A 16298-nucleotide genomic window follows, 5' to 3' on the forward strand; every position below is an offset into this window, starting at 1 on the left:
TTTTCACTCATCCTCCCTAGACTCCCCTATCTGGTAACCATCAAAATGTTCTCTGTATCTGTATGAGTCTGTTTCTGTTCTGCTTGTGCATTTATTTTGTTTTGTTTTTTAGATTTAATTGTTGATAAGTATGTATTTATTGCCATTTTGTTGTTCATATTTTTAATCTTTTTTTTCCTTCTTCTTTAGAGAAGAGCCTTTAACATTTCATATAATACTGGTCTAGTGGTGATGAACTCCTTTTGCATTTTCTTGTCTGGGAAGCTCTTTATCTGTCCTTCAATTCTCAATGATAGCTTTGCTGGGTAATCTTGGTTGTAGGTCCTTGCCTTTCATCACTTTGAATATTTGTTGCCAATCCCTTCTGGCCTGCAAAATTTCTGTTGGGAAATCAGCCGACAGTTTTCTGGGAGCTCCCTTGTAGATAACTAACTGCTTTTAAGATTCTCTCTTTGACTTTAACCTTAGCATTTTAATTATGATGTGTCTTGGTGTGTGGCCTCTTTGGATTCATCTTGCCTGGGACTCTCTGTGTTTGCTGGACTTATATGTCTATTTCCTTCACCATGTTAGTGAAGTTATTCATCATCATCTTGTCAAACAGGTTTTCAATTTCTTGCTCTTTTTCTTTTCTTTCCGGCAACCCCATGATGCAAATAAATGTTGGTATACTTGAAGTTGTCCCAGAGGCTCCTTACACCATCCTCATTTTTGGGGGTTCTTTTTTGCTGTTCTGATTGGGTGTTTTTTGCTTCCTTACATTCCAAATTGCTGATTTGGTTCTCGGCTTAATCTACTCTACTGTTGATTCCCTGTAAATTATTCTTCATTTCAGTTAGTGTAGCCCTCATTTCTGACTGTTCCTTTTTCATGCTGTTGAAGTTCTCACTGTCTATTGAGCATCCTTATATCAAGTGTTTTGAACTCTGCATCTAGTAAATTGCTTCTCAAATTTGTTTAGTTCTTTTTCTGGAGTTTTGTTCTCTTCTTTGATTTGGAATATATTTCTTTCTCTCCTCATTTTGATAATAGCCAACCTATGTTTCCTTCTATAATTAAGTAGAGCTGCTAAATCTCCCAGGCTTGGTAGAGTGGCCTAATGTAATAAGTATCCTGTAGGGTCCAGTGGCACAGCCTTCCAATCACTCAAGCTGGGTACTTGAGATGGGCTCCCCCGTTTTGGGCTGCATACACCCTACCCTTGTGGCTGAGCCTTGTTGCTGTTGGCATGTTAATGGGAGGGATTTACTGCCATGCTGATCAGCTGCAAGGACCAGCTGTGACCACTAACCACCAACCTCTAACCACCATGGAGGATCAGTTGTAAAGGGGGCCCACCTCACAGAGTAGGACTTACTTTAGCAGGGCTCTGGTACCTGCTGAATCTAATCCCTTGAATGTGTGGCTTACTGTTGGGGTCCAACCTTAGCAGGTCCAGGGGTTCCCAAAGGAATGGACAGAGTCAGTGAAGAAGGAATGACACGGAGACAGCGTTCAGTTGATCAGCCTAGCCAGGTTCTCTAGCCAGATTCTCCAGCCAGGTTCTCTCGCCAGGTTCTCTCTTTATTCTCCTGTTACATCTGTATTTATACCATTTGATTTTAATCCTATCCATTCTATTTCAAAGGTTAGGGTGTTTATTATCTCTATTCCAAGGTCACTACTCTACTGTTCTGTTAAGCTACAAGGAAGTAACTGAAGGAGATTATCCTAAGTAAAGATTATGTAGCTTAAGCGTGATTGTTCGTAGTTAAGAGGGATTAACTACCCACCTGGCACTTAGTTAAGGGGTTTTACTGATTTATTCCCTTCCTTAGTCCTGTTAATCCCTAACTCCAGGGAAAAATCCCCACCTGGGGAAATAACCTTTCGCGGAGAGGTGACCTTGGTTAAAACACATAGCGCTAAGAAGGGGAGCAAACATATTAAGAACAGTATGCCATATATTCTTATAGGTCCCTTGAAACATATGCTGTGCAGATGTTTCTTCCCTGCAGCAACTGTGTCAAGCAGCAAGGATGGACCGGCTTCCGGCAGCTTATGCAAGTGGTTGGGTGGTGGTGCCTGACATGGTCTGAAGCTGTCCACTGAGTGCCTCCTAGGAGGTGTAGGCCAAGGTCAGTCACTGTCAGTGTTCTGCCCAGGGCCACCTGGCATGAGCTACAAAGTGATCTGCAGATGACTGCTAGTTGTCATGGGCTTGGAGGTTCTCAGACAATGCCAAGCTGTGAACCAAGGCTGGCTGCTGCTAGTGCCAAGCCTAGACCACTTAGAGTGAGAGGTACAGGGCTCACTGAGGCCAGAAGCTGCTCGAGGGATCTTAGAAAAATCTGAAACATGAGCCAAGACAGGGCATGTGTATTTAAAAGCCACAGGAAACAGCTTCAGTGGCTCTGAAAGTTGGGTGGGGCAGGGCCTCAGGGAATCACCAGGGTGAAGCAAACAGTGAGCTAGGTTGATGGAGTCTCAATATAGTGCCCGCCTGCCAGCTGTGTTGGGCTCAGAAAAGGAACAAGGGCCTTTGCTAGCACTTTTGTCTGAGAGAAACGTCCCCTCACCCCCAACTCCTGCCCTGATGCCCGACACTTCAGTCCCTCTTCATATGTCTCTGATACCTTTCAAGCTGTCCAATGCTGGAGCTTAGAGAGAGTGAATCCAGAATTAGAACCTGAGTGGACCCTTTAAGAACTGCCTGGGACTCCAGCAACCCTATCTCCCTCAGCTTCAATCCCCGCTGAGGATTTTACAGCCAGAATTTAGGGGGACTTCTCTTCCTGCACTGGAACCCTGGGCTGGGGGACCTGGAAGACCTTATTCCTCAGGGGTGACCTCCGTAGCCAAGATATCCCTCCCGATTTTTATCCGCCACATATGGGTGTGGGATCACCCCTTTTCTTGTCTCTGTCCCTCCAATCAGTCTTGATTTGGCTTCTTTTTTAATTCCCCAGATGTAAAACTTCCATTCAGCTGAATTTCAGGCGGTTCTGAATTTAGTTGTAATTTTGATGTGGAAGCAAGTACCATGTTTACCTATGCTGCTATCTTGACCGTAGGTCTAAACATAATCTCATCTTTTAAGTCTTATATAAGATTTTAAATAGCATATCCTTTAGCTTTTCTTATAGCAATTGTTCAAACCTGACTTTACTGTGGCATTTTCTTTTAATTTAAATAACTTATTACTAAAACCCAGAAATAAGTTGCCTTAAAAATAGTTTTTAAAAATAATTTGTGGCCTGGAGATAATACACATACTACTCACTAAAATCTCTCCTACCCCCGCCACCCCAGCCACTTATTTTAAGCCCCAACAAAATAAAACAAAGAACAAATAAGCAAATCCAACTGAAATAAACAAAATTTCACGAAAATTTTAAAAAACCTGTGAAATTAGAAAATGTTTTAACTTAAGGTAATGTTGTGTAGTTAGGTTCTAAAACTTGGGTTTTAAGATAATTTCAAAATTGTTTTATCGCATTTTCAACATAGCAAGAAAAGAATAAATGTTAAGATTCTCGAAGTGGGAATCCTGCCATCCACTCCACTCCACTCCACTTTTAGTCAGCCACAATAATGACAAGTCTTCAAAGCTATAGGAAATGTGTTGAGTCAAGTACTTAAAGGAAGGTAGAGCATATTAGCCTTTAAACATCCAGTCAACTCAAGAAGTCACACACTTTTGTACACTCAAGTCAAAATCAATTATACAAAATTAAAGGAGGGAGCAAAAACCTAATTATTCAGTGTATCTAATAATCTTATTCAGTAATAATTTAAAAAATTTAGATGAACTATAATTAGCCAAATTAGCCAACACAGAACATGAATGTGAGTATAACTTCCTAAGAATATAAATAATGCCCTAGCCAGTTTGGCTCAGTGGATAGAGCGTCGGCCTGTGGACTGAAGGGTCCCAGGTTCGATTCCAGTCAAGGGCATGTACCTTGGTTGTGGGCACATCCCCAGTAGGGGGTGTGCAGGAGGCAGCTGGTCGATGTTTCTCTCTCATTGATGTTTCTAACTCTCTATCCCTCTCCCTTCCTCTCTGTAAAACATCAAAATATATTTTCAAAAAAAGAATATAAATACTAAAGAGATACTATTTTTATCCAAATAATTTTATTAACCCTTTCCCCACTTTCAAAAGATTCATGAATTCTTTTTTTCTTACTTCTCTTGTTGACCACAGCTATGACATAATAATTCTATCCTCAACTAACTCGTGCCTTTATATATTGCTGCTTGTAACAATGATACAAGAATAGATCTATTTAATAAAAGCAGAATAAGCAGTATTGTTCAAAGAAGCAATTTTCTTAATAAAGTTTAAAGCACTTTTGATAAGAGTCATCAATTAGTAACTGAACTAAGTTACACCATATAGTGGGATTAGACATATTACTGAAGCAAAAACATGAGTGTAATAAAGCAGAACCGTCTAGAATTACCTTTCAAGAGCTGCTCTTCGTTTTTCTACAAATTCAGTGGATGATAAATCTTCTTTACCCACTTTGACCTTGGTCATGCCTTTGAAAAAAATTGAATGAGACTCATGATTTTATGTTATTATAAAAACAGTCTTTTATAATCATTTCTGCCTAACTTAAAATATACTCTAAATCTGAACTTGAACTAAATTTATAATTAGTATCATACTTTGAGAAATTAAAACTCATGATACAGTAATTCTACTCTGTAAGTATTTATAAATAAAGCATGGGTTGAGCTGTGTCTGTAGTTTTTTTACTATAACCTCTGGATTCCTTATCTGTTATATATTACACTCCTGCTAAACTAAAATGTGTTTACATTTCAATAGGATTCAAATTAGTAAATTTAAGCTCAATTAATATTTTCATTTCTTATTAGTAATAATTAAGGCTCTTTACCGTGTGGACAAGAAAAACAAAAGTGTAACCCATGAATTTGCTAAATATTATCTCTTGCAGATTCTAAGAACATGTTCTTGTATATTTACCATGGCTGTTTTATAATAATTGAAATAACAGCTCTTTCATAGAGATATTTAGAACTCTTGAAATTTAAAAAGTAAAAATCATGTTAACAATTTCTCTATTGGCAATTTCAATTTTAACACTAATATAGATGATCAGATTTTATTTCTTTTCCTGTTCTTTTTCCTTTCAAAAATCAATTCTGTAGAAATAAAGAACTGATACATGCTACAACGTGGATGAACCTTGAAAATATTATGCTAAGTGAAAGAAGCTTGTCACAAAGGAGCAAATATTGTATGATTCCCCTTATATAAAGGAATAGGCAAATAGGCAAATTTATAGAGAAAGAAAATAAATTTGTGATTGCCTATGGCTGGAGGGATGAGGAAGTTAGAGGATGATGGTTAAGGGGTAATGAAACTACTCTAAAATGGATGTGGTGATGTACGGACAACTCTGAATATACTAAAAGCCATTAAATTACATATTTAAATGAATAACTGTATAGCATATGAATTATATCTCAGTAAAGTCATTAAAATCATGTAATTCTTACTCACGTTGGCATATCTGGTAAATAAACATATCACCTATGAATGTTCTATATAACTTAATTCCTCTGAAATATAATAGTTTGAAAAAGAACACTCAAACATCTATCCTGAATGGACTACATGATATGGGATGTTAATTATTTCACATATTGTTTCCCTGAAAAAAAACCTTACAAAGATACAGTTCTTCTTTTATTTCCTTCAAGAATCATCTGCTCATGCTATTTCCTACCAGTAATCTTTATAAGCCATTGTGAGGAGACAAAAAAAAAAGCCTTACTCTAACCAGTGACCTTTTAAAACTTTTCAACTTTGTTGCTGTTTTCTAAAAGCTTACTGAAATGCTGTTTTTAAGTCAACTAAGGTTTTATAAAAGTGCAGTAACTGCCGTGTGCTAAAAGACTCCTCTTCTTTCTGTGGCAGTTCTACCTTCCCAGCAAAGAAGTTACTACTCTTACTCCACTACCCACTATCATTGTTTGTTATTTGAAAACCACTTAGTCTTAGTATGTAATTAAAGAATCTCCATACCTTAAATTTTTCTTAGACAATGTATTCATTTTTACTTTAAAAAATTATAAACAATATGAAATTATAAAATGAACATTTTTCTTCTACTTGGTTGGCTGCCAGGAAGCTCAGAGATCAATTTCTAACCCACCTTTAATAACTATTCAGACTTTTGCACACATTTTGAGGGAACTTTATATTGGCTTCATCTTACTATTTGAAAAATATTTTTCTTGGTAAGCTCTTTCTTTATATCTTTTTAAAAATAAATCCTCAAATGTATATTAGACCATTCTACAATCACATGGCATTAGATTTTTTTTTTAAACCAGAAGGTTTTCTATTTTAGGTAAAAAAATAAAGGCAAACCATAATTGTATTGAAAAAAACACAACATACTAAATAAAATTAGAAGCAGAATAGAGTAACGGTTAAGAATATAAACCCTGGAGTAAGATGGACATCTGGCATTTAAAACTCAGCTCTGCCTCTTGGTAGCTGTATGACATGAGGCATGTTACCTAGCCTTGATGAACCTTAGCTTCCTTACCTATTCAATAAGCACAATAATAAGTTAACCTAAAGTTGTTGTGAAGATCAAATGAAAATGCACATAAATTATTTAGCATAGTGCTTTAGCACAGTAAGCACTCAATGACTGTTAATTATTTCTATAATTTAACTGATAGTCTTACAATTTAATAGACTATCTATGAATAATATAAACATAACTGTGTCACTATCCCCTAGTACCCTTTGAAAGCTATCAAAATCAATGTCAGAAAAGAATGCTCTAAGGATATAATTTCTTAATTCTATTTTGAATTTATATGTGCTATTTATTATACTGCAATCATTTGTGGAAGGTTGAAGATTATTGAGGCAAAATATTAGTTTGAAACACAATAACTTGAATATGAAAATTTAGTTTTTAAATCTTTCCTTTTGGTCAATGTTTAAAGACTACACTAGCATATCTAGCCACCAAAATGAGAGAAATAATTTGTTTTTCCTCTTTTGGTGTATAAAAATAGTTGTACAACTTAAAAGTCAAAGAAAAACCCCAATATTAATAATAAGTAATTTATGATGGATAAAACTTATGTTCCCTACGTAGATAGCAGAATGCCAGAAGATACCATTGTGGTATTTTAGAGAAGAGGAAAATAAGATTAGTAATTAGATCAAAAGTTCTCAAAGTGTAGTCAGAATACCTGGAAGGTTTCAGAGATACTTTTTTAGGGGAAAGAAGGTAGTGCACAAAAGCCTATTTTTATAAAAATACTAAACTGTTATTTGTCTTTCTTACTCTCATTCTTTCATGAAAGCTCCGTAAGTTTTACAAAGATTATATGTGTTACATCACAACAGGTTGAGTACAGAAGCAGATATGAGAATATTGCTATCTTCTATTAAGCCAGAAATTAAAGAAATTTGCAAAGGTGTTGAACAAAAACAAAAAAGCAAGCTGCTCTTATTCATTTTTGTGTTACAAAAATTATTTTTCACAAAAATTTTACTTGTTAACAGGTAATGAAGTTTATTGTTATTTTTAATGAATAGATACAATTTTAAAACATTCCCATATAATAAATATCAATATATCCCACAAAAGTAAAAGCTCTTTAAGAGCTCTCAATAAATTTGAAGAATATTAAGCTTTGAGGTTAAGAAGTTGAAGAACTGCACTAGATTTTTTTAAAAATGTTTTTATTGATTTTAATTTTTTTTAATTTAGTTTAATCCTCACTTGAGGATATTTTTCCATTGATTTTTTAGAGAGAGTGGAAGAGAGAGGGAAAGACAGAGAACTACAGATGTGAGAGAAGCACATCAACTGATTGCCTCCTACACATGCCCTGCCTAGGGCCCGGGTCCAGGAGGAGCCTGCAACCAAGGTACAAGCCCTTGATCGGAATCGAACCCAGAACCCTTTGGTCCCCAGGACAATGCTCTCTCTATCCAATGAGCCAAACTGGCCAGGGCACAACTAGATTTTTGAATTTAAAAAAAAGAGAGAAAAAATATAACAAATCCATTCAAATATATCAGATTTCAAAATCATAAAAGATAAAATTGTCCTTCAAATGCTAGAAAAAAGTAAAATAATAATTTAAAGATTAGAAAAATTCAGTTTAGAATATTTTTCAGAAAAATAATCTTATGTATAAAGAAATATAAAGTAAGGTGCATAAAAACCTATGACTGAAAGGATTGAAAAAAAATACTACAAAATTTTGAGAGATGACATGTCTTAATGGTGAGACAATAGAGGTTCTCCTCTTTTGTAATTTTCTGCATATTCTTAATTTATTATTTTGTATCAATAACAATGTTTTTAAACATTATATTGAGGTTATGAAATAAACTGCGTTTAAATAGCGAGGCTAGATCAAATCTTTTTGAACAATATATAGCTGAGAGCCAAACATCCCTTAGAAAACATTATTGGCCGAAACCGGTTTGGCTCAGTGGATAGAGTGTTGGCCTGCGGACTGAAGGGTCCCAGGTTCAATTCCGGTCAGGGGCATGTACCTGGGTTGCGGGCATATCACCAGTAGGGGATGTGCAGGAGGCAGCTGATCGATGTTTCTCTCTCATCGATGTTTCTAGCTCTCTATCTCTCTCCCTTCCTCTCTGTAAAAAATCAATAAAATATATTTTTAAAAAAAAAAACAAAGAAAGAAAACATTATTGATATGCTAGTAACAGTAAACACCCTCTGAGTGTTACTCAGTAATATGGAACTCTAATGACCCTAAAAGGGGTTTTAAATTGTTTTCAACTTGGCAAATTCTGACCCAATATTAACATCATTGTATTAGCTTATACAGTCTTTGGTTGATGAATTGTCATAAATGGAATATTTAAATTCAGTATTTTTACATATTATGAGATGTCATGATAGCGAATGATCATGGAATCTACAAATTTATAGTTATAATTAAAATAGTAACAGTAACAAATAAAAGTTATTTTTTTTAATTCACACTTACCTACTATACTCTTTTCTGGAGCTGGTGGTACAATATAACCGACATGTAAATACTTGCTTGCTAACTTGCTATGCAAACCAAGAAAGTCACTAAATCTTCTTTTAACTGAAAATTCATTCTTACTGAACATGGAAAGAGAAGTCTACAAGTGAAAAAGAGGTATTTCAAATTCTAAATGCTGAGCAATTATTCAGAAGTCAATGTCATATGTAATTGTGAACATGCATGTGTATACATCCACTGGTCTACTTTATAAAAGAATCCAGAGTAGCTAATTTGGCATACAAATTGCTAACAAACGAAAAAAACCTAAACCATAGGTGTTTTTTTATAGAATCTTAAGGGAACAGAAAATATTTGCTTTATTCATCTCATTGACTCTACTTATATTTATGCTAATAATTCTTAAATCTTTAACCTTACCTAGATCTCCTCTGAGCTTCAGTCCAACATATTGGAACGCTCAAGGAACACCTCCACTTAAATCTCACTGCCACCTCAAATTCACCATATTTTCCCCTCCTAGGACTTGTTTACTATTATACCTTAGTGTCTGGAAAATAGCCTGACCCTATGGTGTTTAATAAATATCTGTTCAATGAATTAACAAATCTCACCCCTGTCCACACAGTGTTCCTACACTTGTGCTGTCTTTTCTCCAGGATCCCTCCCTCCTGCCTTACATCCAAGCCCTATAGATTCTACCTCCTACACAACTCAAGAAGCCTTTTATTTCACTCACCCCCAGAACCAATTCCTTATGTAAAGTGTTACTTCTCATAACTAGGATTCCTACAGACCATCTCTCTTCTTTTTAAGACTTAAAGACCTACAATCCTTTTTAAAATTGCAATGGCACCCTAGCTGGTTTGGCTCAGTGGATAGAGCATCAGCCTGCGCACTGAAGGGTCCCGGGTTCCATTCCAGTCAAGGGAACATGCCCTAGTTGCGGGCTGGATCCCCAGTAGGGGTTGTGCAGGAGGCAGCGATCAATGATTCTCTCTCATCACTGATGTTTCTATCTCTCTTCCTCTCTGAAGTCAATCAAAATATATTTTTTTAAAAATTGCAATGGTCTCTTAATTAGAAATCCTGACCTCTGCTTTGACACTCCCAATTCATACTGAGTCTCAGAATTCTTTCTAAATCAAAAATCTAATTGTGCTATACTCTTATTTCAATCTCTTCAATGGCTCTCCATTATCCTCAGGATGAAGTTCAAATTCCTTAAGGTGGCTGTTTATAAGATAGGGAGGCTTATTGCTACACAATTCAATCAGGTACCACTTCTTGCAGATCCTAGATGATACAATGCTTTCTTGACTTCTGGCTTTTACACAAGCAAATTCCTTTGCCTGGAACATGCTATTCTCATTTCTTCCTCCTATCTTTGTCTAATTAGGTCCCTTCCTGCATATTTTCAAAGAATACTGTATCTACCAAACCACTCACAACTCAATGTAACAACCTATTTGCAATCTTTACTGGATGGTCATCTTGGTAAAAAAAAAAAAGGGGATCACTTACACCTTAATCACCCTTGTACTATACTTAGAGGACTATTATTTTTTAAAGAAGCAAAAGACTCACCTTTGTTGTTACTCTATATGCCATGTAAGCATTCATGCCATCACCTATAAGTCAAATAATACTATTAAAAAAACATGAACTTAAGCACACACACACACAAATGTAACTAAATGTGTGAGATGTGATTAACTTGACTGTGCTAATTTCATGATGTATATATACATTAAATCATCATCATCCTAAATATATACTACTTTTATTTATTAATTAGACCTCAATGAAGCTATGAAAAAAATAAATAAAAATAAGAAGCAAAAGTCCCCCAAAGCTTAAAAATGAAAGTACCATTTAACACTGTAACAATGTATTTATTAACCAAGCTAATTTTCAAAAAAGCAGCAAGTAAAAAATATAATAAATACTGACTCACCAACTTTCTCTGGATCTGATACACCAATTTCTATATCAAAAATATCTCCATTTGCTTCTTCTTCAATCTAGAAAAGATTTTTTTTTTGGTGTTAAAGATTCCAATTTATATTATTGTCATAACACTAGTCACTATAATTTTTATCATCTTTTACTAAGGTCACTGTCTCACCAATCAATTTAAAAAGCCATTCAGAGTTGGTTTGGCTCAACGGATAGAGCAGCTGTGGGCAAACTATGGCCCGCAGGCCAGATCCAGCCCGTTCGGCTGTTCTATCCGGCCGCGGAGCCGAAAGAGCAGAGGGTTCTCTTGCTCTCCCCTACGCTCCTTCACCAGCAACAGTGTTAACATGGCAACGTCGGGAAACACGGCCGCAGCTCCTTCTTCTGAGTCCAGTTTGAGAACCCATTGTGGCCCTCGAGTCAAAAAGTTTGCCCACCCCTGGGATAGAGCGTCGGCCTGTGGCCTGAAGAGTCCCTGGTTTCATTCCGGTCAAGGGCACATACCAGGGTTGGGGGCTCAATCTCCGAAGGGGGCATGCAGGAGGCAGCCAGTCAATGATTCTCTCTCAGCATTGATGTTTCTATCTCCCTCTCTCTCTTCTTTCCTCTCTGAAATCAATTAAAAAATAAAATTTAAAAAATTAAAAAGCCATTCAGCACTCCATTTATAAAAAATAAAAGCTTTCGTATTTCCTGACTATGCAAAAACACATACACACAAAGAAATAGAAAAAGGATCATTTGGAAAAGTAAAACAAAATCTTGTGTTCTTGTAACTCCTTACATGAAGAAAAACCATTTTAGTCTTCTGTAGGGATACTGTGGATTTTTTTTCTATATATCAAATCTTCAGACTCAGGTTATTAAATTTAGCTTCTTCATTATTTTTAATAGTAGCATTTTTCAGTTGTATCTATTCTTTAATAAGCAGCAAGTAGCCATTACTTTTGCCAGTAGATTATTAGATACTTACAGAAATTATTATACTAATAAGCAACTTTAGCATCTGGTTTCTTTAATTACATAGTAAACACATGTTCTTAAAGCCAATGACAGCACTATAAGATCACTGAAAAAAACAGTAAGAAAAATGATAATACTATGAGACTACAGAAGTACTTTTTAATGGCATTTAAAATAAAAAATCCTAATAGCAACTCTGCAGGAAAGTTTTATTATTATTAAGTATTGCTAATTGTTAAAGCAATATTAAAGTCTAAGACCATCTAAAAGAAAAGTATTTTAACTATAATCTTTTTATTTCAAGGTTGTACTCTTATACAGTTTTAAAAGCCGTATTTGAAATGTAGTATATATGAAATATATAACTCCTAAGTGTACAGTTCAATAACTTTCACAAAGTAAACCTAGATCAAGAAACAAACAGTATCATTACACCAATGGCCCTCTTATGCTTCCTCTCCAGTCAGAACCTATCCTCCAACCTGCCAACGTAACTAATATTAATTGCATGCTTTTATCAAATAAAATTGCTCAAAATATCACTTTGTTGTAATTAAGTTTCAAAGCACTTTCATACATTATCTTATTTGATTAACACAGGAACCTTGAGAGGCACAGATCATCACACGATCCCAAATGACAAACTCCTTGCCTTAAGAAGGAAAGTGGTTTTGCCCGGGTTGGTTAGAGCATTGTTCCATGCACCAAAAAGGTTGCAGGTTCAATTCCTGGTCAGGGCAGAAACCAGGTTGTGGGTTCGATCCCCAGTCAGTTGCATATGGAAGGCAACTGATGGATGTTTCTCTCTCACATTAATGTTTCTCTCTCTCTCTTCAAAAGATATCCTCAGGTGAGGATTAAAAAATAAAAAATAAGGAAAGTGATTTGCCCAAGTTACTGGATTAAAAAGCTAAGTCACTAGACTCTTTAGTCCAATGTTCTTTTCCCAAAATGTCTATACAGCTTTGATTAGAAATGACTAACAGGAGAGTGATGTTGGGTGGAGAACAAAAAATTTAATAGTTACATATTAATTTAGAATACAAAATCTTTCCATACCTCTTCCCTAGATCTATCAAAGATCACAGGAGCAGACATACTCTTTGATTCAATTCTGGGAGCAATGAGTGTAGTAGGGGTCACAGGTGTGACTGCAGGAGAAGGTTCAGAGGAGATGATAGGTTCCCTTTCTGGACTGTCCAGAGAAACTTCTTCTGTGGCTTCTAGATACAAATTAAACAAGTCAGTTAAGGACACTGGTAACAAAATCTCAATAGTCTAGATAGCAGTTAATGAATTATGAAAAATCCAATATAATAAATGGGTAATATGCAAATCGACTGAACGGCGGAACGACCGGTCGTTATGATGTGCACTGACCACCAGGGGGCAGATGCTCAATGCAGGAGCTGCCCCCTGGTGGTCAGTGCGCTCCCACAGGGGGAGTACCACTCAGCCAGAAGCCGGGCTCATGGCTGGGGAGCGTAGCGGTGACGGGAGCCTCTCCCACCTCTGTGGCAGCGCTAAGGACCCCTTGGAGTATGTCCAACTGCCTGCTTAGGCCCGCTCCCTGGGGGTCCCAAGAGGGAGCAGGCCGGGTAAGGGGACCCCCCCCCCCAAACACACACACACAGTGCACAAATGTGCACCGGGCCTCTAGTATTTTATACTTCCCACAAATAAATACCAAAATGTTATTTATAAATAATTGTTATAATTTCATGAATCCTTCTTTAGTTGTCTATCAAAACTCTAAAACCAACAGTGACTTTGTTGATTTTAGGAACAATTCCAGCAAAGTGAGCTTAAATATCTATACATAATCATCTAGTGGTAGGAATAAAGCTAGTAGGAAAGCAAATGATGTGGATAATTCCACCATCATTTGTGTTTAGATTTGTAATATATCTTATACTTGTGGTAACTTACCTTCCAAAATCTTTTATTCAGACTAACATTGATTATTTTATTTATATATATATATATATATATATATATATATATATATATACACACACACAAACTTTATAGCAGAAAGCTGCCCAGAAATATCCCAACTGGGATTAAAAATTTGTTACAGAAAATTCTTTACAGATAATAATCTAAAGCAATTAACTGCTAAAGATTACTGGATATTAGAATACATAAATATGACACAAAGCAAATAGGTGTTTAGTTTTTAATTTAAAATGTTCACTTAAAAAATCTGAAATTAAATGTATTCAAAGCCAAATCAACAAATTACCTATAAGCTATGTAACACTGTGCTAGATGCAATGTAGAAATGCAAAAAAATGTAAAATATCATACCTGCCCTCAGGGAGTTTATAATCTAGTTGGCAAAATAAAACATAAGCATGTGGAATGTTAAATAATAATAAAAAGTAATAAAAGTGAACAATAAAAAAAGAATGTTACAAGACATTTAATTGCTATATGAATTATAGAACAAAGACTAAAATCTGAGCTGAGATGGGAGACAATACTTTAGGGTATGGAAAATCAGGAACAGTTTACAAAACTGATCAGAGAAGATTTGGATGGGTAGTGCTCCATAAAAATGAATAGCATAAGTAAAAAGCAAAGCCATAAAAATGAAAATTACAATTAGTGGCCAGGACTGCAAGGAAAATAAGATCAGACCACTTGTTTCTAATTGTAGGTTCTTAGATTCCTAGAGGTTTGAGAAGGTAATAATGGCAATCTGTGAGCCACTTTAATTTGAACACCTCAAAAAGCATACTAGAAGTAAGGTAAATGTGTTAACATTTAAATGTAAACAACTTGCATTTTATCAATCTACTCTTACTGGTTATCTCATGTTGATGAGATCTTTATTTAGCATTGCTCTCTTTATTTTTTATATTAAAAATAAAAATAATAATCAAAATCCTTCAAACAATGGTAACCAGAGGAAGAAAATAGACTATAGATGTTGAATACACTATAGATGACCCTAACATAACAAATTAAAATCTTACATGCAACTTCAGGCTGTTAAGATTGCTAATATTTATTCTTTTTTTTTTAAATGAAACTAATAAGTAGTAAATATAAGAAAGAAAGGAAGCAATATCAAAGATAAGAGGTGTAAGAGCTTTAATAATCAAACAAGTAAAACAACAAGCAGCAAACAAAACAAAATAAAAAAATCAAAATTCTCTGAAGGAGGTACTGTTACCGGCAACAAACCCATAACAAAAAACTGTGAAAGACATTGTAACTTTATTAAGATATCAGTGCAGGTAATTCAAAGTCATTTTAACTTTTCAATCATATTTTACTTCACTGATAAATCAGGTTTTTGTATTCTTTGTACAGACTCTGATAAGCTGTTTCATAAACAAAATAAAAACTAAATATGATCTAAGTAACTAATATGGAGGGGGAAAATAGAAATAAATAGATGCAAACCTAGGTTTAGCATGCTAATACATAGTCTACCTTAAATTCCTTCATGAGTTTTTTTTTAATTAAAAGTAAAGTAACATGCTGTATGTTCATGAAGTTTAATTTAATTTAAAACAGACCTAAAGGTTCCAGAAGATGCCCCATAGGTACTAAGTATAAAGATTAACTTTTCTTTGGAAGAGATACTTTGAGGACAACCACAAATGTCAGCTAAGTAACAGTTTAAACATATGATTGACACCAGAGAATTTTTAAAAAAAGGAATACTCATTAAACTTACAATTGGTATTATTTGATAAAAAAAAAGAAAAGAAAAGAAATAAGCTATGTATCCTGGCAGAAACAAGTTCTAAAAGTCTAAGACAATTCCAATATGCACACCCTCACTTACTCCTCTAGGACAGTTTCCTAAAGTATGCTCAGTGAAGTACATACAGTGCAGGATGTAACAAATGGTGGAGAGGGGCTCTGAAGCCAACCTTATTTGGTGAGCACTCTCTAAGTTAACAATAGTAACATACACATTTGAACTTTTACTGATACCACTTCTGACATAACTAATATTTGAAATGCTACATAAAATGCATCAGCGTACATACCAATATAATCTAATCCCCTTATGGTTTAAAAATTAAAATGGCTAAATCACTATAGCAATATCTATATTCTCTCCTCTGATATAGGAGAAATAAATTAAGTACATGGTCTTATTACTGAACAATAGTTTTCACCATTCTGGTAACATTGCTACTCTCTATTATGGTTTCCTAGAACCAAACTCCTCTATAGCAGGGGGAATGAATGCTATATCTACTTAAAGTCTTCACAAATAAGATGCAAGTGTAGTATTAACTCATTCATATAAAAATGATCAGATTATGACATGCAGCTGAGTTTAAGAAAAAAGATAAAGCATAAAAAGTGTTTGCAAATAACAAAGGAAA

The 16298-nt window shown here is 35.1% G+C and overlaps 1 protein-coding gene across 1 annotated transcript in view; it reads right to left on the minus strand.

Moving 5' to 3' along the window:
• SNX2 (sorting nexin 2) overlaps positions 1 to 16298 on the minus strand; it is a 50511-nt gene that overhangs the window by 18765 nt on the left and 15448 nt on the right. The window contains exons 3-7 of the mRNA XM_059693783.1: positions 13003 to 13166; positions 10979 to 11045; positions 10609 to 10652; positions 9019 to 9160; positions 4449 to 4527 (exon numbers count right to left, since the gene is read on the minus strand). Coding sequence (XP_059549766.1) covers positions 4449 to 4527; positions 9019 to 9160; positions 10609 to 10652; positions 10979 to 11045; positions 13003 to 13166 — 496 coding nt within the window. The remainder of the gene's footprint in view (positions 1 to 4448; positions 4528 to 9018; positions 9161 to 10608; positions 10653 to 10978; positions 11046 to 13002; positions 13167 to 16298) is intronic.

The sequence above is a fragment of the Myotis daubentonii genome, chromosome 4 (assembly GCF_963259705.1).
Source record: "Myotis daubentonii chromosome 4, mMyoDau2.1, whole genome shotgun sequence".
Lineage (NCBI taxonomy): Eukaryota > Metazoa > Chordata > Mammalia > Chiroptera > Vespertilionidae > Myotis > Myotis daubentonii.